Source organism: Amphiura filiformis, chromosome 14 (assembly GCF_039555335.1).
Source record: "Amphiura filiformis chromosome 14, Afil_fr2py, whole genome shotgun sequence".
NCBI lineage: Eukaryota > Metazoa > Echinodermata > Ophiuroidea > Amphilepidida > Amphiuridae > Amphiura > Amphiura filiformis.
The window spans coordinates 56893497-56915839 of record NC_092641.1 but is presented as its reverse complement, the minus strand read 5'-3'; the positions used below and the strand labels follow the sequence as shown (position 1 = coordinate 56915839).

At 35.9% G+C, this 22343-nt stretch overlaps 1 protein-coding gene across 1 annotated transcript in view; it reads left to right on the top strand.

Annotated features, from left to right (window-relative positions):
* Nucleotides 1–2844: 2844 nt before the first annotated feature.
* The window catches only part of LOC140169519 (uncharacterized), a 60078-nt gene continuing 40579 nt past the window's right edge, over nt 2845–22343 (top strand). Inside the window, exons 1-8 of the mRNA XM_072192780.1 lie at nt 2845–2872; nt 5584–5792; nt 7241–7424; nt 12491–12783; nt 14573–14687; nt 16077–16280; nt 19281–19511; nt 21021–21422. Coding sequence (XP_072048881.1) covers nt 2845–2872; nt 5584–5792; nt 7241–7424; nt 12491–12783; nt 14573–14687; nt 16077–16280; nt 19281–19511; nt 21021–21422 — 1666 coding nt within the window. The remainder of the gene's footprint in view (nt 2873–5583; nt 5793–7240; nt 7425–12490; nt 12784–14572; nt 14688–16076; nt 16281–19280; nt 19512–21020; nt 21423–22343) is intronic.

Below are 22343 nucleotides of genomic sequence, written 5' to 3'. Positions count from 1 at the left end.
TCAGACCTATCGAATTGCATTCTGAATACGAAGCATGTCTTTCTGATATCAAATAATTTTCATTTTTGAAAATCACAATATAATACAAATTTTATGACAAATTATAAAAATGTGATATTTTTCAAATTTTTGATATATAACAGTCCTCGAAGTAAATTATATAAATCTAATGACATATTCTTAAAGTGTATGTAGGTGGGATGAAAAGCTGACGGTCAATTGAAAATTTTGACCTTTCATATTGAAGATATGGATTTTTCCCCAAAAAGACCTAATTTTTTTGGTGTTTTGGGAAAAAATCCATATCTTCAATACGAAAGGTCAAAATTTTCAATTGATCGTCGGCTTTTCATCCCACCTACATACACTTTAAGTATAAATCAGCAGATTTATAAAGTTTACTTCAAGTACTGTTAAATATCAAAAATATCAATTTTTAATGATTTGCCATAAATGTGTATTGAATTGCAATTTCAAAAATCAAAATTATTTGATATCAGAATGACATTCTTCGTATTCAGAATGCAATTCGATATGTCTGATGTGCTCTAATGTCCCACAATAAATACTGTCCAAACGTTCATACCCCAGCCCTTAATAAACCGAAAGAAATATTTCAATCAGTTCACAACTCTTTGAAAATATGCCCTTTTAAAGAAATGTACCCGTTTTTCACTTTGTCCACGGAGAAGGTTTGGCTACTTCAAAGATTGAAAAGGAGTACATGCATGAATATCAAGCATCAAGCATTCCTAAATGATAACGTTATAAAATAACAAACTTTATTTAGGGAATGGGCTTAACCGGTGGCAAAATGGATGTGGATGGGACTTCTCTTGCTATACTTGCAATTAAACTGATTTTTTATTGGTTATTTATGCCTTTTTGTTTTATTATGTTTCTTACTTTAATACTTTGTTGTTCCTTGCTTTCTTTTTTATTTACAACATGTCATTTTCACTTTTTGGGATAAAGGTAGCCTGAATGGTATGTCCTTGGTTCTTCTGAAGTGAGTTTATTGTGCTGCTTTGCTCTACCTGGTTGCCTCTTTTAATTAGTCCTTATTACATCAATTCCATTGCGCATTACCCTCCTTGTGCGCGGTATACTTACTTGAATGCAGCAGTAATACAGTTGCGAAGATGTTGGAGGCTAGTGGGTGATCCTTGCTCATAGTGAATACGTTCCAAAGCCTATGTCATTAGCTGTGTGTTTCGATTTAATCTTTGATGTAGCCAAACCTCTTCCGTGGACAGGGTGAAAAGCGGGTACATTTCTTAAAGAGGGCATATCTTGAAAATTGTGCGCCCGATTGAAATAATTGTTTTGGTTTATTAAAGCTAATGATTTAAGGATTCTTTACATACCAAAATACATTTGATCAAGTTTTCAGAAATAGGAGAAAAGAGGGTTCTGTTTTTATTGGGACAGCCTATATAAAGTTTACTTTGAGAACTGTTAAATGTCAAAAATATCAGTTTTGAATAATTTGCCATGAAATTTGTATCATACAAACATGTATATGATGCGATCAAGCAAAATTAGTCAGAACTCGGTAATCCTAGTTTTGAGATATGGGCCAAATAATGTGTGTAGGGGTAGAAAAATCAAAATTGACTTTTTTGCAAAAATGGAAGGGAAAAACATTCTTAAAATTCTTTCACATGAAAATATTTTATGATGAAATTCCAAAGGGAAAATATTAAAAAAGTGACTTTTTTGACCCCCATCCAACTTTGATAATTGTCAAAAATCGTGACATTATTCCAAAAGAAGCTTGGATTTAGCTTTATGCCAAATTTTGTAGACATTTTTTGCTTTGTTGACTATGTATATACAATTTTAGGTGTGCTAAAAATGACTCAATTAAAGTACTTTAACTTTAAACTTGATTTTCTCAGTTTCTTTCTTTAATGTACCAGTGTTCAAATTGTCGTAACTTTGTAACCAAAGGTCATTTTGACGTGGGGTTCTCACTAATGTGGAGCATTGAATACCCTAAAAATGAAAATATATTAAGAATCCCAAAATTGACCCGCTCCTACTTGAGACTGATTTTGCTTGATCGCATCACAAATCGTGAATTTCAGAAGGACATTCCTTGTATTCAGAATGCAATTTGATGTGTCTAATGTGCTCTCATGTCCCACAAAAATAATTGGAAATCGTACCTGATTGGCGTATATTATGTTTCATAATTCCAAACCTGAGGTTAGACAAAGGATGCAATTTGAGAGAGCATAATGTTCTCCAACATTCCATAGGCATAGGTGATACATGTGCCTCCCGATAACATAATTCAACTTGACAACTATATTACCGCAATATACACACAATTTACTTATTCAATTGTTATAATTTCCATTTCTATTATTATTTCAGGTACAACAACTGCTGTGACTCTCACGGCAGATGGAGTGGTAGAGAATCCTGCTGGTACACTGATCTTGTATGATGGGGAAACCTACACATTCGAATGTAAACCTATGGGAGCAGATCCAGATTCTGATATCAAATGGTATCTGGTAGATGACTGTAATAATGCCGCCATTGCCGCCAGCAATGGAGCAATGCTTATCAGTGATGTGTTTGTACCTCATGAGATGACCGCCAATTGTGAACTTCAGAATGATTCTCCTCCTGATCATAATGGGGATTCAGACATTTGGACCACCTTTTTGCAGACTTTGCAACACAGGATAATAAGTGCTTGAGATGTGTGGCTTCTGATGATACTTCAAAGTATGCGAACTATGACTTGGATGTCAGAAGTAAGTGATAAGGCGCTGGATTGTACGCTAAGCAGTACACATTTTTTGTTAGCCAATACGTAGCGTTAGCCTAATGGCGCACCTGGGCTCCTTTGCCAGGGGTGAGTTTTATGTACAAATACAGAGCTCCCTCCTCTAAAAATCCCAACAAGAATTAAGGGTATGTGCCCTTATTTGCTGGTGGGATTTTTTATGGCAGGGCACTTTTACTTTGTGTCTAAAATTCCAGTTATGCCAAGGGAGCCCATAGCGCCATTAGGCGAACTTTTACGGTATTTATTGTTGAAATTGGGGACCCTAATGACTCTATATAGAGAAATGTTCACAGTGCAAAATCGGAAAATGAAATTTATAATCAAACAGTGCAGAAGAGCCAAAACTTTTGTGTCTGAATGCTTGCTCAGGGCAAAAAAAAAAATTATTTGTTTGTCCTCCACAGCTTTTTTTTTTTTTTTTAAATTTTTTTTTTTCGGATTTGGCGTATTTCTGGACCTTGCTAGAGCTAAATGCTACAATCATTCATGGTGACTTTAAAAAAACCAACATTTTGTTTCTTTTTATGCAGTTAAAGTTATAATTTGTGTTCATGTCATAGTCTTTTAATGATTTGGTGGGCTTTTTTTAATTTTCAACCATGAAAGATCTTAGCATTATAGCTAGGTCCAGAGATACACCAAATCTGGAAAAAAAATTGAATTTTACTATTTTAAAAAAATTTAAAAAAAATAGAAAAAAAAATATTGGTCAGGCCTTCATCTGAGGAGCGGGCGGTGGAGGACAAACAAACAACTCTTTTTTTTGGCCTCATGGGGACACTTATACCAGTCCAGTTTTTTTCTGGATGGATGGATGGATGTACATTTTATGAATATGTACACATATGGATATAAATAATGATTGAATTTCGTGTTCAAGTTTTCTAAAATTTAGTCCCACTTCCAAAGTATTTGGACCCTGTCTTTTCAACTTGGAGACATATTAGGAAAGTTATTTTTTAGGTCAAAGGTCACAGGTCAAATTTTATTTGAGGCAAATTTTTAAGATTGTTCTAAATGGTTGAATGTCCACAGAATATGATGAATTTTAATGTAATCCTTGGGAGAGGGTCTAGAGATCCTCATGATGAATTTAGGGCTGGGGTCATTATGTTTTTTTATTCTTAAAATTGCTCCCATTTACAAAGCTTACAGCTGCTGTCCATTTAACTGAGAAACAAATGTGCATTAGGAGTGAATGCTATGATCAAAGATGGTAAAAGTTCATTTGAAGTCATTGTCCCAAATTGCACAAATGTGACAGATTTTGTTGCAGGGCAATTTCAATGGAGCAATCCTTGGGTGAAGTTTGCTAGCTCAAGGTCATCCATAGGTTATTTGATTGGTGTAATTGCAACAATTGCAGGCTCTTCACAAATATTAATGCTAGAAAAATAACCTGAACAATTAAGTATACATGCACTGCATGCAGTGGGCAAAATAGAGAATTTAAAAAGCAGACAACTCTTCTGAACAGCAGACCAGATTTGCCTTGTCCTTTTATACATCAATTGCTTTATGACTTTCAATTGGTGATCATTTCTGGTAATATGATAAGTAGCCAACACCACCAAACCCAATTTGGTCATGATTATGTAACAATATATATCTAGCTCAGAGGTTAAGCCCTCTCCTTTGTTATGCAATGCGCATATTGAATTGTGGGAAGGAACAAATTAGGCAATAATAGGGTTGTGTACCGTGTATCAATATGTGGCTCCAGCAATCCCGGTCATAATTGTTAGAACACTTGAACATAGGTACATGTACTTCAAATATGCCCCCATTCCCCTGATCAATGTTGGTTGTTGTTTGTTTGGTCATGCACCCTAGAAACATCCAACATTGATTGGTGGGGAGGGGAGAGTTATAGTAGTAGGGAAGGGTTCAGACTTCACACCAAAGAAAGCAAAATTTTAATATGTCAAGTATAACAGAAATACGGTTTCAAACAGTTCTTTTTTGACACAAGTGTTCTAAATATTTATGACCGGGATTGTGGGTTTCTCTCCTGGAAGTCAATTTGTACTAAAAATCCTTCCCTCATATCCATATCAAGGATACACTTGTCGGATGTTACATGTGTCTGTTTTTACATGATAGCTAGGAATAAATACCAGACTCATCTCAAGTCGAGGTTACTTCAAGTCATCCCCAAATCATAATGGTTTAGGAATACAGAGAAGATTCCTAAACCATATTGTCTAAGAAAATAGCTGTATGACTGAAATTCTATACTAATATGCATATTGTATTGTGGGAAGAAATTTTGGTACAAATTGACTTCCAAAGAACAAACCTAGGATTCACATATTAGCTAGATCTGTGCATATGTATCTTCTATGGGTTATTACAATATTTGCTTCTGATATCCTGATGAAGCAATTGATTAAATTTAATGTGACAAAATCAGACCATGTCCACATCTTAAAACAAACATAGTCACTATGCTGATGGAGATGATACATGGAGTTAGATGATGCTAAGGGCTCATATTGAAATACCCTACCACGTTTTCACACAGAAAGAAGGCAGGATTCCCCTCGCTAAGTGCGCGCCTCAGGAAAGCTCGGTCATAAAACGGATGGATTATATGCATCAGTGATACACCCTGCCCAAGATTTTAACAAAAGAAGGTTAGCACAGGAAAGCTGCAGGATGGCGGACACCTTCCTGTGTAAGGGAATTTCAATATGAGCCCTAATAACATGATTAGATGTATAGTGTTTTTCTTTGTTAATGCAATTGTTTTAATTTGTTTTTGTTTATAATCACAGAGCCTCCATCTCAGATTAAATTTGGTGATGGGGACACTGATGATAATAATAATGGCCAAACGGGAGAAAATGATGAGTTTGACACACCTGCACCGGTGTGTAATGGAGAACCATTTGACTTCATTGTTACTGCTTATGGAGCAAATCCAAAAGTAGACCCATTCACTATTACACTTGATGGTCAGCCAGTCGGTACTGATTTGCCTAAGGTAAGATATGATAAGGAGGGAATGAGAAGGGAATGTGTAGTACAGTGAATATTCTTTGGTTCACAACAAGTTTGACATTGTGACCAGCGAAATACACACCTATGTTACTACCGAGATCTGGGGTAGTTGCTGGGTTATTTAGTGACCAGAAAAACTCCCTGAGTGTTCAAAAACATGAGAAGCAAGACATAGAGAGTCTCTGGCAGGGATAAAGAAGAGTAACAAAAGTCCTACAAAGTAGAAAAACCTAAAAGCTCTCTAAAATAACACAGAAAAACAGAGTTCTCACCAAAGAAGGCAGGATTTCCCTCCATGAACTGGGTCAGATTACATAAAAGACAATGATGAATAGATCTATCAGGTTTGTTCATTCCCCTCTGGATTTAATGCTTGACATTCCCAAGCGAACTCCCACTGACCACAACACCCCGCGCCACACATCGGAGGACCACATCAGGCATGACCAACATGTTCATACGATCCACCCCCGGCAAACAAGTCCGAGCAGCTTCCGCGCTCCCAGTCTCCAAACTTTAGTTGTGGATCGTAAGCGGATATCATATCTCCCATACAAACAGTTGGAAACAAGACAAAGCAAGGTAAATTTATCTGTTGCGCATAGAGGATACACCAAGCATTTCCAAGTAACTAGAGTAAAAATACAAACACTTTCTGTGTTTTGAATATCAGGGTTGTTTGATTTAAATCAGTGATTTAAATCGTGATTTAAATCACTTGATTTTTTTTTAAATCACTGATTTAAATCACCTTTTTTCATTTTTTACCATTTTTGATAAATATAACTTAATTTCATTCTTAATTTTACTGTTTTACATTTTTCTTTTTTTTTTTACAACCTTTGGATACAATTAAAATACCGTCACTTTATCTTTTGCTAAAAAATTCATCTCCAAGGTGCAGAATTCAACAGGTTTTCCCCCATGATTTTTGCCAAATTTTTTCTTTGAAATTTTCACATGTAAAAACACGTTTTGAATTTTTGTAAATACCTGATTGTGTATTGTGCATATGTCTAGCATTCCACTGGTCTCTTTTGAACTTATTATGGGGTATATCAGTTCTTGGAATAAAAAAAAAAAAAAAAAAAAATCGATTCAAATGAAAAAAAATCCGATTTAAATAAAATTTAAAAAAATCGATTTTTGGGGTTTTTTCGTCGCCTTGCCAATTATTATTAGCAATAGAATTTACATTAGGGCTAAATTTGTTTTTCATTCAATAATATTTTACGTTAGCGTGGGAAATTTGCTTTTCACCCTAATCTATTTCTTTCATATGATATAATATTATGATTTATTCCATAACCTATGTTTTAAAATAAATTATTAATTTATGCAAATGTATTCAAATCTTTGCAAAATTTTGTATTATTAATATCATTATTATTAATATTATATGGTATTATTATTCATTATTATATTATCAAGGCTGGAGTTGTGGTGAGTAATCTTTCTGGAGACAGAGCAAGCAATATTAACCCACAATTGAGGGACTCCTTCGGAAAAGTGGAATTCCCTGTAGGCTGTCTAACACTAGCTGACAACGGGGAAATTCTGAAAGCTTGTGATATGCCATCGGGGGTGTGTTCTGAGTTGATATTGGATGTAGTTGGTAAGTAGTTGGTTCAAATTAGATGTAAAAAAAATCTAAAAATCTATAAAAAAAAATCATCTCAAATCTAATATTAACATTTTTGTAATGGAATAAACCAAAAAATTGAGTCCCATGAACGAAACCAATTTAGTTAGCGAGGAATGGAGTTAAAATTGTTGATTACATTTCTAATATGCTCTTATGCATCATTGTTATTTGGTTCCACTTTCGGTGTTATTACAGACAGGGAGGAGGGTCATCTATGAAACAAAACTAGTTACTTTTTTAGGACTTCATAAATCTTTTGTTTTTTGTTTCTCATGCCCCAAACAGGGCTTTTATTTTCCTCTTGCAACAAAATGGCACATTAAAACATGGGAAATGATATTACAAATACATTACAAATATACGTTACAGAAATTTAAAAATCAATTAATGAGATAACAATAAAACTTGTCTGGTATAACTCATCGCCGAAAAGACGCAGTGACGTAAAAGCGATCCAGTCGCTGAATTTACACAGTGACGCATCAGGTAAAAGATATAAGCCGATACCTCACTATGTCCCTTCAATGACCATTAAGGTTACACAAAGAGGCGTATAAAAAACGTATAAAAGGCGTATAAAGTTGTTCTCTAAAACAGAGTTTTCTCAGAAATCAAATATCGCAGCAAGTGAAATGTTGGTGCATTGGATGTAGCTTAACATTTTTGTGTGTGTTATATACAAATTATTATAGAATAAATTTGAAAATCCTTCGTTTAAAGCATTTTTACCCACCATGTTCACAAGATCAAAAACACGTTCCATGAGGTTTTTTCAAATGTGCGCTCCGTATAAATCCACACCGGCGATTGTTTTCTTCTTTTTCAGTATTGTATTACAAATCGATCAAAGAAATAATGTTGCCATGGGGAAGAACCAAATACAGTACCGATTAAATTTTAAAAGCCCGTTTTGGGTGAAAATTTTGGAGAATTTGCTTGAGAAAAAGCTGGTTTGTGAAATTATCGATATCTTGATTACGAGGCGTTAATTTAGACATCTGAATACCTACATTATTTCTCAACATTCTGCCAATTGCTATTCCATTTGATTTTCACTCCAAATTGAAGCTAGTTTTGCAAAAAGCGAGGTTTTCCTCCATCAGTTAGTTCAAAATTTCAGCGCCGACATGCGTGTTTATTCTAAGAGCCATAATGCGGACGCGATTGTAATCATGTAAATTATTGCATCCAACTATAGTTATCATCCGCTTTGAGAACAGTCAATTGCGTAAGGTGATCTATGGCCGAGTGGATAGAGCGTTGGACTGGGAATCTAGTATGAACTATTTTTGTGGGTTCGAGTCTCCGTGTGGCTGAATTTTCTTTTTTTTTCTCTTTTCTCATTTTTACTTCCTTTCTTTCCTCTTTTCTTTCTCCCTTTCTTTTATCATTTCTTTTTTTTTTATTTTTTTCATTTCTTTTTTTCTTTCTTTTTCGTTCTTTTTTCGTTCATTTTCTTTCTCTCTCTTTCTTTCTCTTTTTCACAATTTCTTTATTCTTTCTTGCTCCTTTCTTTTTAGTTTTATTTGATTGATTCGCTGCGTGCGTGAATCGTGTTTGCTTGTTTTTCACTTTATATAATTCAGAAATTTGTAGGCCTGCTAAGTCTGTCTTGTTGATTTTCATCCCAAATTCGATTTACAAATAATTGCTTTTTGATATTGTTGTTGTTGCCTACCCTTACATTGTAATCAGGGGAATAGCAGCATTGATTTCATCAAAGATATCAAGGCTATAAATTCAAAATCAACACCTTTTCCGGGGCGTAGCTTGACGAAGTGCCCCCAATCAATTTTAAAATTTATAAAATCCTTATAAAAATTGCTGAAAACGGCTTGTGACACCCCGGCATCCGAGCTCCGGGCACGAGCTAAGCCAAGTTTCATAGCCTTTTCATGTCTTGACCGTGGATCGATATTCTATTGTAAGTAGGCCTACGTCCCGGTATGCTTGTTCATTTTCTGCATGGCTGTTTCTGTTATGAACTTACGCCCCTCTAAAATCAAGCGCATGAAAAACTCTCGGCTAACCTTAAAGCTGTATCACGCCACCACGTCCACCCAGCGACGAATTCAATATTCAAATCAAATGTATGATAGGGCTCCACTTATTCAAGTGAAATTCTTCTTTACAGTTTCTTTTAGCACAATAATTCTCAAGTTTTTCTACATCAGCAATCATATTTTTAACAGCATTAAAAGACAATCTAGACTCATCCCATTTACATTTATAAACATAATATTTCACAATGAGAATGATTTGGTTGATTATTAAAGAATCCTCCGAATCTGTATCAATAAGACCATATAATTTAATAAAAGCTGTAAGGTCAGGTATCACATCAAAATATTCCTTAACTGTTTGCCACAATAAATTAACAACTTCACAATATGCAAAAATGTGTGGATAAATCTTTTGTGTTGTTCCCTAAGAAGTGTAGGTGTGCCAAAAGTAATTATAGTATATACGGGTCGTATCAGTGGCACTAGGTTTGAAATTCAGCATGTTCTGTGTTATAGCGTTACTTGGTGCGTGCACATACTTTTACGCACAGAACCAGACAGGAGCATATGTACATGCAAGAAACAATGCTAAGCCAATGCAGCACACACTGCACTTCTAAAGCTAGTGCCATTAGTGGAGGTACATGGTGATACCTGTTTTGTATTATATAGGCTATATAGTAAGGGTAAGATTGGACTTTTTAGTCAATATCAGGGGACACTTTTCATGCAGCAAGCAATACACGATTGGTTTGAGCTCAGATTTTTTCAGTGATGTGCCTTTCTTATTTTCTTGTTCAATTTTTAATATAATGTCACTGAAAACCATGCTGAATAAACACTGACAAATTACTGAAATTAGACAGTAAAGAAACATTAACACTGAAACAAGTTTTTCAGGTATATTTGCACACTACTGTTCAACCAAATGAGTCGCTAATATTGATTTTGAGATACAGGCAATAATAAACTGGCCTCAAAAAGAAACTTATAATTTTTCACATGGTCATATCTTAAAATCCTCTCCATAAAATGAACACAAATTGCACACAGGATTACTTCAATACTCTACTCTAAACACTGGTCAGTAACCAAACAGTTGTCCAACTGACACAACAGCAAAATGCACTGACATAATGGAACACCTTCCTAGACCACATTCACAGCCCAACAGATTTCTTTTGCTGGGTTCCAATTATTCACCTGTACATGAACAAAAATTACACACAGGATTACTTCAATACTCTACTCTAAACACATGTCAGTAACCAAGCAGTTGTCCAACTGACACAACAGTAAAATGCACTGACACAGAACAGCTTCCGGGGTCACATTCACAGGCGAATAATTGGAACCCAGCAAAAGAAATCTGTTGGGCTGTGAATGTGGTCCAGGAAGGTGTTCCATGTCAGTGCATTTTGCTGTTGTGTCAGTTGAACAACTGCTTGGTTACTGACATGTGTTTAAGTAGAGTATTGAAGTAATCCTGTGTGTAATTCATTTTATAGACAGGATTTTACCTTGTGAAAAAGTATAAGTTTCTTTTTGAGGCCAGTTTAGTATTCAACTTCCTTTGTATTATATTGTTCTGAGCAACACTAACGTGACCATATTTGTGGAACCCTAAGTCCAATTGAGATGACATTTTCATCAAAATAAAGCTCTAAAAATGGTACATATACCGTACTGATGTGAGTATAGTCCCACTTTCGAGTAAAGTCCCACCCCCAAATTTTTGAAAAATTTTGGAAATTAAAAAAAAGTTTTTTTTTTTTTTAATTAGTATAGTCCCACCCCCAATTTTGAAAAATGTTCACCAAAAATGGGGTGGGACTATACTGATAATGAAATTAAAAACAGAATTTTGATTTTGCTTGACAGTCAACTCATTTTGCTTGATCTCATCACATAATATGTGACCATCCACATCGAAACGCTCGTAAAGTCGGCTTCTGGTCAATTTTGTTTTCTTGCGTATTTAGAAAATATATATCATAAGCTTTACAATGATATATCATTTGACTTCAAACAATATCCAGAAGCGGGGTTATGGCTTGTTAAACTTTGCTACTTCAGTAAAAAGGTACATTATTTTGGTGCTACAATATATCTCTTTTTCTACATTGCTGGTATGGTCATAATTGGCGGTCACTTCAAATCATCCCCAAGTCAACGAGGTTCAGGAATGTCCTCTCATTGTTAATTGTTGGTTAACTCACCACTTGAACAGGATTTAGCCAAAGCAAACAAAGACTAAAGCTATTTACTATAAGTATAAGCTTATTATCCTCTCCAACAATATGATTAAAGATTGGTATTTTGACTGGACTGAAATGAGACACTTGTAGGACAATTATTAGGTACATTATGAATACAAGCTTTATACACATTTTGGACTGTAACTCGAAATACAATTTGCCGACTTTACGAGCGGTTTGAGATGGATGGTCACATATTATGTGGCTGGAATAATCTGTGAAAATCATGAGGCATTCATTAATCCCACTGAAATGTATTGAATCACATATAGGCATCACATCCAAATTGGTTCGATCTTGGGTTTGATCGTCGATTTTGCATCAATACTCGAGGAGTCTAAATACATTCCCACAATGCACTTTGAATGGAATTAGCACATTAACCAACTCTATGAAATTCAAATGGAGGTGCCTAACATGTTCATTCTATTTGAAATTCGTACTCCCCCTGTGGAAGATATTTCCAAAATCTTCCACGGGGGTAGTGTGGATTTTAAATGGAATAGCCCAATAACCACTTGTCACAACTCTGAAACTAATTTCAGTGTTCCTTTTCTTACATTCTGGTGAATTTCAGTATTCTGCTATTTTCAGTGTGATTATCACTGTCAAAGTGGGAGACTAGATCCACTTGTCACAACACTGAAAAATACACTAAAATATCAATTTCCATGCCATCTTTTCTTTTGTTCTGGTAAATTTCAGTATTACTCTATTTTCAGTGTCTTAAATCAAGTTTCACATAATGCTGATGATGTGTATTATTCTCTTTCAGATTCACCTGACGATCCACTGCAGCTTACCGTCAGCGATCCTTTTGCACCGCGCAATCCAACACAAGACAATCCACGTGACTTGGCTGGTGTCAGCAATATAAGGCTCCATTTAGACACATCCTATTTGTTCACCTGTAATGCTGAAGGTGCTCGTCCGTATGCAGAATTGACTTACGATCTGAGCCCACCCGGTGACTCTCTTATTAATCCTACAGCGTCACAGCCTACCCCTGACCCACTTACTGCTAGTTCTACTCAACTGTTTGCAAGTCAAAGTACAGTCAGGTTTGAAGTGAGTATATACATGTATACATTTTTTTTTAGGATGTACATGTGCAAAAAGTTGTTTAAGGTTGGTCTTAACCCTGGAATAAAAGTATACATGGTATAAAGATTACGAATTCATAAAGATTACAAATTCATCTGTGAGGTTAAATTTGCTCAAAAATGCTCAGTTTTGGAGAAGAAAAAAAAATGTTGCTCAAGAAAATTTGGTTCACTTTTTATGCCATGTCAGAATGTCATTTTGCAGAAATAGTTCATTAGTTTGCCATTTTATTGAAAGTTTGGAATATTTTCTACTTTCGAAAGTCTCTTTTGAAACAAATACCTCATGCAAAGGTTATTATATGCTGAATAAGCTATAGAATTGATTGAACTGTCATTTTCATGCCTTCGACTTATTATTACTTAGGCTGAATTAAAAAAGGTTTGTCTTAAAGCTCTCCAACTGTGAAAACTAATGCGAAATGATTTTTTTTTTCCAAAGATTTTTTTGAAATGTGAAAAAAACCTCAAAGTCCTATTCTACTTTATGAAGTGTTGTATTGAAGTGAAGTAATCTAAAAGCAGGGTTCTTGTGGTTCATCTCGAAGTACTTCCCCCCACCAGACCCAAAGTAGAAAAAAAAAAAAAAATGACAAATATACAAATATATTTTTATAATAGTGCGCATGAATAAAGTAATGCGCGCAGGAGCAGGTGTTAATGAATATTGAACATGAAGAAGTCACCTCATCATTCGGCAACAAATAAGCGACAGGAAACTCGGCATCAACTTTCATTAGCTTAATAGTTTTAACTGCAAATATGTTTCATTGGGCTATTCCATTTAAAATCCACACTACCCCTGTGGAAGATTTTGGAAATATCTACCCCAGGGGTAGTGTGAATTTCAATTGGAATGAGCACAATAGGCAGCCCCATTTGAAACTCACCCTCCTCTGTGGAAGATTCAGGTTGAATCTTTCTCAGAGGGTGTATGAAATTCAAATGGAACTGGCTAATATGCTAATTTCATTTGAAATTCATACTCGCCCTGTGGCAGATATTTCCAAAATCTTCCACAGGGGGTGTGTGGATTTTAAATGGAATAGCCCATTTTCAGTTTGAGCCAAACTAATCAGGAAATATGAAAGAAAATTTTATACACACTCATGCGTAACAGGGGTGCACGCTGGTAATGTATGGATTCTTCACCACCGATTAACAACGGTTGACTCCTGTACAAAAGGACAGCTAGAGTTGTTGAATATGGCTTCAACAACTCTTCCTATACCTTTGTACAGGAGCCAACCGTTGTTAATCTGTGATGAATCCACAGTTCAGTAGCGTATACGCGAACGCAAGGTTACGTGTATGCCGTACGCGTTACGCATGAGCGCATAAAATTCGTCATACCTGGAACATAATTATGTGAAAACATGAACTCTCTTATGTTGGCGGTAGCAGCTAAATATTACCACTTTATTCTTTAGTTTTATTGCTGATATCAACAGAGAAATACCGCGATCTTTTTGTAAGATTGACTAGCAATGAAAGAATCATGTAAATTATACATCTTTAGCTTGTTTCGTTGTTGAAAGGATTCAATCATGTTTCACCGTTGTTCATCACCGATTAAGAACTCTCGTCCGGCGCGTCTGCGTGGTTTACTTCGCTCGGGCAGCTTTAGCTGCCCTCGTGAAGTAAACCACGCAGACGACGCGGACACATCGTTGTTAATCGGTGATGAACAACGGTGAAACATGATTGAATCCCAAATTTAATGATTGTGGTGTTTTTTTGTTGTTGCTTTGCAGGACGATGACTTTAGCAGCTCTGGAGCTGATTTATGCTGTAGGGCTAAAAATATTGCAACAGTAATTGGTTGCGATCCTAGTCCTGTAGAGCACTGTGTGACGATTGAAGTTATAGGTACAGTGCCTCTCTTACAGTGTCCATTATTGGTTAATTACATTATAAACAAATCAAAATACAGCTTTTATCACTTAAGTTTAATCTCCTTGGGATTTCTTACCACATCTCATGATATTTATATATTAAACCTGACAGTTAAATATTTTTTTAATGTTTTGAATAAATGTTTTAAGAACATTTTTGTGCTTGCTGGGAAGGTAGGGCAATATCAGAAATGAAGTGCAAAATCCCAAAACATTGGCCCAATCTGAATATTTTAATTTTGAAATGGGACTAAAGACAGGTTCACTAGTACTTTTAGCATAGGTTGACTCAATCATTTGTCAGCTAATTACCTAGCTGGGGGGTTTACAACCCCCACACTAGGTCCTGTTTTTCTATCCGATTCTTCTTTCTTCTGCTTCTTCTGGCAACAAATTTCAAAATGCTTCTCCTCCTACATGTTACACCCTACAATTACGTAACTTGCACATATGTATCGGCTATATTCAGTGCCCATAGGGTGTAAACAGAATTAGGGTCAAAGGTCATTAAGGGGGCATTACCGGTATATAATCAAATACCTTCAATATGCTTCTTCAGCCACATAGTACATAGCACAATGACGTCACTTACACATGTGCATCGGCTTTACCCAGTGCCCATACCTTGCACACAGAATTGGGGTCAAAGGTCATTAAGGGGGTAAAATCTATTTTGCCTTATCTCGATATCTGTAAGGGGTGTGGGGCTCACACTCAGTGACAACAAATCTCATGACCAGGGGAACATTTTACAGGGGTCAGGTCAAAGGTCATGCAGAGGTCAAATTTTAGAAATGAATTTTCTGGACATCTGTAAGGGGTAAAGGGCTCAAACTCTGATAACAAACTTACTGACCAGGGGAACACTTTAGAACGCTGTACAGGCATCAGGTCAAAGGTCATCTGGGTCAAATCGTAGAATTTAATTTTCTGGGCATCTGTAAGCTGTATGGGACTCAAACTCGGTGACAACAAACCTCATGACCAGGGGAATATTTTTGGAATATTTTGCAGGGGTCAGATACCTCCAAAACACCAACATCCCCCAGCTAGGTTGGTGGTCTATGACCACCATTTGCCATTAGTTATTAAACTCTATTTTAGTGACAACTGATAAACAGTATTCTAAAAGTGGTGGTTAAGAATATTTTTATGCACACAACTTTTGTCACAAACCATAACATGATAGACTTTTCTGTGACAAGTTTGTACGCTTTTTTTGTAAGTTAAAATCAAATTTCAGACACAGATCAAATACAAGTGAACCACAGACACAAATTCACAGAATCCATTCCCTGGGGGTAAAGTTGACCAAGTGAGAGTGCCAATCTAATTTTAATCTACATGTCCTTGTTATTCTCAGATGAACCAAGTGATCTCAAGATGGAGATGCGCATGCAGCAGAGCGGAGACTTTGTAGACGTTGGCGAAGAATATACAGATCTACAAGAAAATGAACAGTTTGATTTCAGGTGCATCGCTTCCGAATCTGCACCTGCAGCTGACATCAAGTGGACCTTCACACCTAGAGCCGTCGGTAGTGCCTTTAATCTGATCGGAGATGCAGGTAAAATATTGTCATCACCAACATTTCAAATTTTTGTCGTGTGAGGTCGTCCGAAATTGTTTTGGTTTTGGGCCGTGGTATATTTGGCCCAAAATAAAACCTGACAATTTCACACAATATGAACTTAAAATAGACCAGGGGTGGGGGCCACTCATGTATAAAAGTCGTAAGCATCCGTGTGAATTGACTTTCAATGATCACCCTAAGCTAGGATGTCGAAAATTTGTCAAACTAACCCTAAACAAGGATTTTACTCAAATAAAAACACCCTAAGTGAGGAATTTGTTTGAAATCTACTCCTATATGGCCCTTCTACTCCTATATGGCCCTAAACAAGGACAGAAAAACACCAGACATGATAATAGGAATTGGTTTGAAATTTGCTCCTATTCATTGCGTGTGTCGGTAGAGTGCCACTCAGTGATAGTGATGGTATCGGTAAGCTGTTGAAGTCGGCTCCGATTAAAAAAAATCTGCTTAGTAAAATTGCTCAGAGACCACTCTTGTGCCGAATAACTTGTAATAATATAAGGCATTTATAAAGCACTAGTATGCAAGAAAGCCTCTTAACAGCTTGATAAATATGTCACTACTAATGTCCGTTAACGGTAATTTTAAAAACTACCCTAAGCGAGGATCGTCCTTTAAAAATACACCCCTTCTTTAGTAAAATGAGTGTTTTGAGATCCTAATCCCGGATCCGCGCGGATCCTCGTTTTGCTTTTTAAAACCACGCTAAATCCGTGTTTTCTTTCACACGGATGCTTACAACTTTCATATGAGTGATCCCCGGGAAAATAGATGGTTATTATATATTGTCATTTATAACCATCGTATCTGACATTTTCAACAAATCAAAATGGCATTTTATGCCCCCCCCAAAAAAAAACATTTTTTAATTATAACTTACCCCACAAAAAAAATTGATCAGGCAAAGACATTTGCACATACAAGAGCTAGCAATCACAGAAGCGTGATGTACATAATTGCCATAATGCATAGCGTGTACACTCATACAAACACAGAAAGCATTGTAGCGCAGCAGTGATTTTCGCAGGACACTGAATCAGGATATACATCAGCCTTCCAGAACATTGCAAGAACTCTATGATCACCTAAAAGAAGACTGCTGGTTAATAGGGCATTTCATGATCCACAGCCTCATCCCCCCTCTTTTCTCAAAAAAAAGTTGCGATTTTTATATCACTGGAAACATCTGGCTACATAATGTTTATGTACCAAAAATTTCTTGCAGATTAATTTGTTTAGCAAAAATATCGTCAAATTTGAACTAGGCCCCCATGCTGAAAGGGAGTCACAAGGCTAGGCCCCATGCCAGAGGAGGCTTAAAGGCATTCCTACAATGCACTATGATTGGGAAATTTGATCAATATAACCTAATTTTAAAGGCAAAGTCCCCATTGCCACACACACAAAATGGTAATTTTAAAACTGCAGCCAATGAGCTAATAGTTGAGACTTATGACTGATATTTGATTTTCTTACAGGAAACATTCATATTGTCCTACTGCATTAATTGTATTCATAAGTCTTGGATGTTTTGAATGTTAAGGTGGTATTGGATGCATTTTCTAGAAACTAGAAAATGCTTTGAGCATGTTTTAAACAGATTAATTGAGTAGGGTAAAGTACACTGATCATTATGCCTTTTGTTTGGAGCAAATCGGACATACGGTTTCCATAATACATCAATTTATATTTTCTTTGTATCCTATTGTTTTTGTCAATAATCAATATAGTTAATGAGCTAAAAGCGCTGGAAAGGCTCATTAATATGTAATTTTTGTTAATATTTGGCTAAAATCAATGCATAAATGTTCAGGTACTTTTATTTTGCATACTTTTCTGAAATTGGTCAAAGTGTTTTAATATGTTCTATGACTACTATATAGTGAAGTTGCCTCTAATTTGCATATTTGCAAAATTAATGAGCTAATTTGCATAAATGCTAATTAATTATGCAAATATGCAAATTAGGGGGCGGCTTCACTATATAATACATTAGAGCATATTAGAAACACTTTGACCAAGTTTCAGGGCAAAAGTATGCAAAATAAAAGTACCCTGAACATTTATGCATGGATTTTAGCAAAATATTGGTAAATTATATGTTAATGAGCTTCTCCAGTCATTTTAGCTCATTAACTTTATTGATTATTGATAAAAACAATAAGATACAAAGAATATATAAACTGATATATTTCGAAAACCGTATGTCCGATTTACTCCAAACAAAAGGCATATTGATCAGTGTACTTTGCTCTACTCAATTAATCTGTTTAAAACATGCTTAGAGCACTTATATAATGCCTCTATATCCACCTTAAATAATAGGATGAAAACACCAGATATTTGCACACAATCCCAATGCAAGGTATGATCAACTGTACCACATGTGTACAAAAGCCAGACATACAAGGTCAGAAACCCCATTGGGTTGTGGGAATGTCTTTAAACATCCTCTGGCCCCATGCTGAAAGGGTGTCACAATGCTAGCCCTCATGCTGAAAGAGAGTCACAAGGCTAGCCCTCATGCTGAAAGGAGTCACAAATGCTAGCCACCCCATGCTGAAAGGGAGACACCAAGGCTAGCCCTCATGCTAAAAGGGAGTCATAAAGGCTAGCCCTCATGCTGAAAGGGAGTCAATAGGCTAGCCCTCATGCTGAAAGGGAGTCACAAAGGCTAGCCACCCCCCATGCTGAAAGGGAGACACCATGCTAAAAGGGAGTCACAAAGGCTAGCCCTAATGCTGATGAAAGGGAGTCACAAACGCTAGCCCTCATACTGAAAGGGAGTCCCAAAGGCTATAGCCACCCCCATGCTGAAAGGGAGACACCAAGGCTAGCCCTCATGCTGAAAGGGAGTCACAAAGGCTAGCCCTCATGCTGAAAGGAGTCACAAGGCTAGCTGTTATGTTTGGAAGGTGTAGTGAAATTAGTGTTCTAATTAGTCCCACGTTTATCCTATCCTCATTACAGATGCACCTCTTGTGGATTCACAGGATTCAGACACTTCTCCCCTCGATGGACACTTGGACACCACAAGTACTATCACCTTTGAAGCCACTAATGAAGTCCTTGGAGGGACACTGAGATGTTGTGCAGAGCATGTTGCCATACCAGGGGGAACCGGTGATGCGGAGGGTAATGTGTATGATGAAGATCCAAGCTTAACACCACTCTGTGTGGAAACTGTATTGAGGTTCCCAGGTGAGACGGATTTTTTTCTTTTTCAATTTTCACTCTAGTTTTCTTTATTACTTTGATTTGGTTTCTTTGATTATGCTTCATTTAGAAAATGGCAGAACATATCTTGACACTTTTTTGTCACTTGCCGCGTATTTAAATGTGGTAAAATCTCAAAGTTAGAGCATTTTACCGTAAAGTTATATCATTTTACCGTATTAGCCAAGACTCTCTCGAGAGCGCCAGACAAACCCTCACCTGAGACTAGTATACCTAAAACTAGTCTCAGCCCTCACACATTAATGATAACATGGCAAAACAATGTCAAGATAGATCATTTTACCAAATTAATGAGTCTTGTTATGTCTTGTTACGAGGAAAAGCAATGTAAAGAATCTAACTCCCTAAAAATGGTTGTTATTTCAAAATTGCTTAACCAAATTAGCCAAAATTTTGTAAATAATAAGATTTTTATATTTTCTAAGATATTAGATGTGTTTAATAATTTATCTCAAAACAGCAATTTTCAAGTTAGATCATTTTACCAAATCAGGACCGAGTACCTGATAAACTGTGTACTTATCGCCTACCAATTTATAATATACATGTACACCAGATTTATACTACCTCTGTTCCACATTAAAAATACAACATTATTTTTTTTGAGATTACAAAAATATTATTCTGTTTTGCCAAATGAAACAGAGCTAAATCGTCATTCTTTATTTAGTTGACAGTGAAAGTCACATTTTTAAGTTTTGGTCAATTTTTAGAAATAAGGACCAAAAACATGTGTTTTTAATATCCTTTGACAAACAAGTTGAACTACTTGTACAAAGATGGATTTCGAGTTAGGCACTTTTATTATTTTTGGAAAACATATTTTCTTAAACTTTTCATAACCAATTATCAGAAATTATATAAAATATTTACATTTTGACCAGATATTTAAGATTTTGAATGCTTAGACTTATGCTATGTCTTGGAGTTTTGTGACTACAATTTTAAGAAAACATGATGCAAAATTGCATGTTTTTGGCCCATTTTTCCTCAAATTGCAAGAATATTAAAATTTGACTTTTATTGCCAGTTAGAAATAACTAAAGGATTGGGAGGGGGGGGCTTGGTTTATTTTTTGCATCTGAAAGGTTTTTTTCAGTTGCCATAAGTATTATTTAAAAGAAAAATAATGTACCTCACTATATAATGATTCAAAGTGCACGGCTGTGTGAATTCTACCTTTCAAATTGTCATTTAATTTTTGGCCTTTGCTGGTGAATGATGACGGTACTACTTCTAATTCCTGAAAAATACAGCACTGATTTTATTGGAGTAAAAAAATACTATACTGTTTTGCCAAAGGAAACCTAGGTATGACTACAGTTCTAAGTGGCAATAAAAGTCAAATTCTTATATTTTGACAATTTGAAATACATCCTGTGTGAAAGATGAAGCTCAAGTCCTCCATCTAGGGGATGACTGGATTTCAAGTGGAATAAAATCATTAATCTTCATTTTGTTCTCCATTTTCAGTGGCACCAAACCGTATTGAAATATGGGATAGAGGAAATGGCCAATCCCGATATGTGTACGAAGAAGGTGAACTTGTCTACCTAAATATTGGTGATGATATCAACAATGTGTTAAACTGCACCTCCTATGAATCTAGACCGTACACTTACATTGGTTGGTCTGGAGACGATCTTGGTAATAATGCACCAGAGCGTGAAAACAAGTTTATTTCATCCGATTGCCCGTTCTTTCATGTAACAAGCGATACAGGAAACACAGATCCTCTGACTATGACATACGACACAACAAAATGTGTGATTCTTGAACCAATCGAGTTTGACCATGGGCGAAAGGTGTACTGCACTGCTACTAACATTGCAAACACTGTTGGTATTTCAACATGTGTCGAGATCTACTTGTGTAGTAAGTATTATGTTAACATTTTTCAGTTAACCCCCTGAGCACTACCTGCTGATCTAACATTGCCTCTGATTGGTCAATTACATGATATCTTCATTTTAATCACCAATCACAATAATTCACCCCCATTTTTTTGCATGGTGAAATTATTCTTACAATGTTGGTGATTGGTCCAATTGATAACAAAAACTCCTTTTTGACCAATAGGCAGGTAGTTCTCATGGGGTCATCTCAATTACATCTACAATGTATTTATAGAGCCTTTGTGATTTAAGGGGGGTATCAGTAATTTTTCAAACCAAAAGACATTAAAATTCATGATTTTAAATTCTGACACAAGCATAGATCTATGTGCTATGTATGATAAAGACGAAAACTGATATCAAAAAGTACATTCATACTTTTAGCTGAGTAAAAATAATAACATATGTTTCTTGTTTGGCATATGAAATAATGCCTGAAAAAACTTGGGGGGCCTATTTTAATTTTATTCTTGTATTGACAACAGAACCTTCCAGAAGTGTTTCTTGTTGTTAGTTGTGATTTCTTACGACTAGTCCAATAAAATATCCACTTACTTGCAGACGTTTCGGAAACTGTCAGTTTCCTTTATCGATGCTATTGATGTAATGACGATCTGTATACTGCTGATGTTGACTGCTGCTTAGCAACTGAGTTGCCAGTTGCTTTCTTGTCAGTTATCAGATCGTCAAAAACGTGACTCAAGTTGTATTGCCCTCGCCTCTGTTCATGGTGTTGCCCGCTTTCTGATGGTAATTGCCTCTTTGATCCACCTTTTATATCTGTTTCCGAAACGTCTGCAAGTAAGTGGATATTTTATTGGACTAGTCGTAAGAAATCACAACTAACAATTCTACTATGAACAGTCCTGATGAATTTGTTCAAGAAAAAGTGTTTCTTGTA